The sequence below is a fragment of the Condylura cristata genome, unplaced genomic scaffold, assembly GCF_000260355.1.
Source record: "Condylura cristata isolate star-nosed mole 26May11 unplaced genomic scaffold, ConCri1.0 scaffold00012, whole genome shotgun sequence".
Taxonomy (NCBI): Eukaryota; Metazoa; Chordata; class Mammalia; order Eulipotyphla; family Talpidae; genus Condylura; species Condylura cristata.
The window spans coordinates 57,220,842-57,221,361 of record NW_004567113.1 but is presented as its reverse complement, the minus strand read 5'-3'; the positions used below and the strand labels follow the sequence as shown (position 1 = coordinate 57,221,361).

Sequence of the window (520 nt, the reverse complement as noted above, 5' to 3'; positions counted from 1 at the left end):
GGCCCTGAGCGCCTGCTCCCGCAGGGGGCCGCCTGCTGTGCTGCGAGTCCTGCCCCGCCGCCTTCCACCCCGACTGCCTGGGCATCGGCATGCCGGACGGCAGCTGGTTCTGCGGCGACTGCCGGGCCGGCAAGAGGCTGCACTTCCAGGACGTGGTCTGGGTCAAGCTCGGGAACTACAGGTGCGGGGGGGCGGGGTCTGCTGCTCACTGTGTTCTGTTTGCAGTGCTCGAGTGTGGAAGCCGCTGTCACGCTCCCTGAGGAGTCTGTGAACCCTGTTTTTAATATTTATAATAGATGGTGGCCGGCAGAAGTTTGCCATCCCAAAAATGTTCCCCCAAATATTCAGAAAATGAAGCACGAGATTGGAGAATTCCCTGTGTTTTTCTTTGGGTCTAAAGATTATTACTGGACGCATCAGGCGCGAGTGTTCCCGTACATGGAAGGGGACCGGGGCAGCCGCCACCACGGGCTCCGAGGGATCGGGAGAGTCTTCAAAAACGGTACGGGGGCGCCGGGGC

General features: G+C 60.6%; 1 protein-coding gene across 1 annotated transcript in view; it reads left to right on the top strand.

Annotated features, from left to right (window-relative positions):
• The first annotated feature begins 24 nt into the window (after positions 1-24).
• Positions 25-520, top strand: part of WHSC1 (Wolf-Hirschhorn syndrome candidate 1) — a 32,175-nt gene continuing 31,679 nt past the window's right edge. The window contains exons 1-2 of the mRNA XM_012724067.1: positions 25-181; positions 297-502. Of these exons, the coding sequence (XP_012579521.1) occupies positions 90-181; positions 297-502 (298 nt within the window). The 5' untranslated portion in view covers positions 25-89. The remainder of the gene's footprint in view (positions 182-296; positions 503-520) is intronic.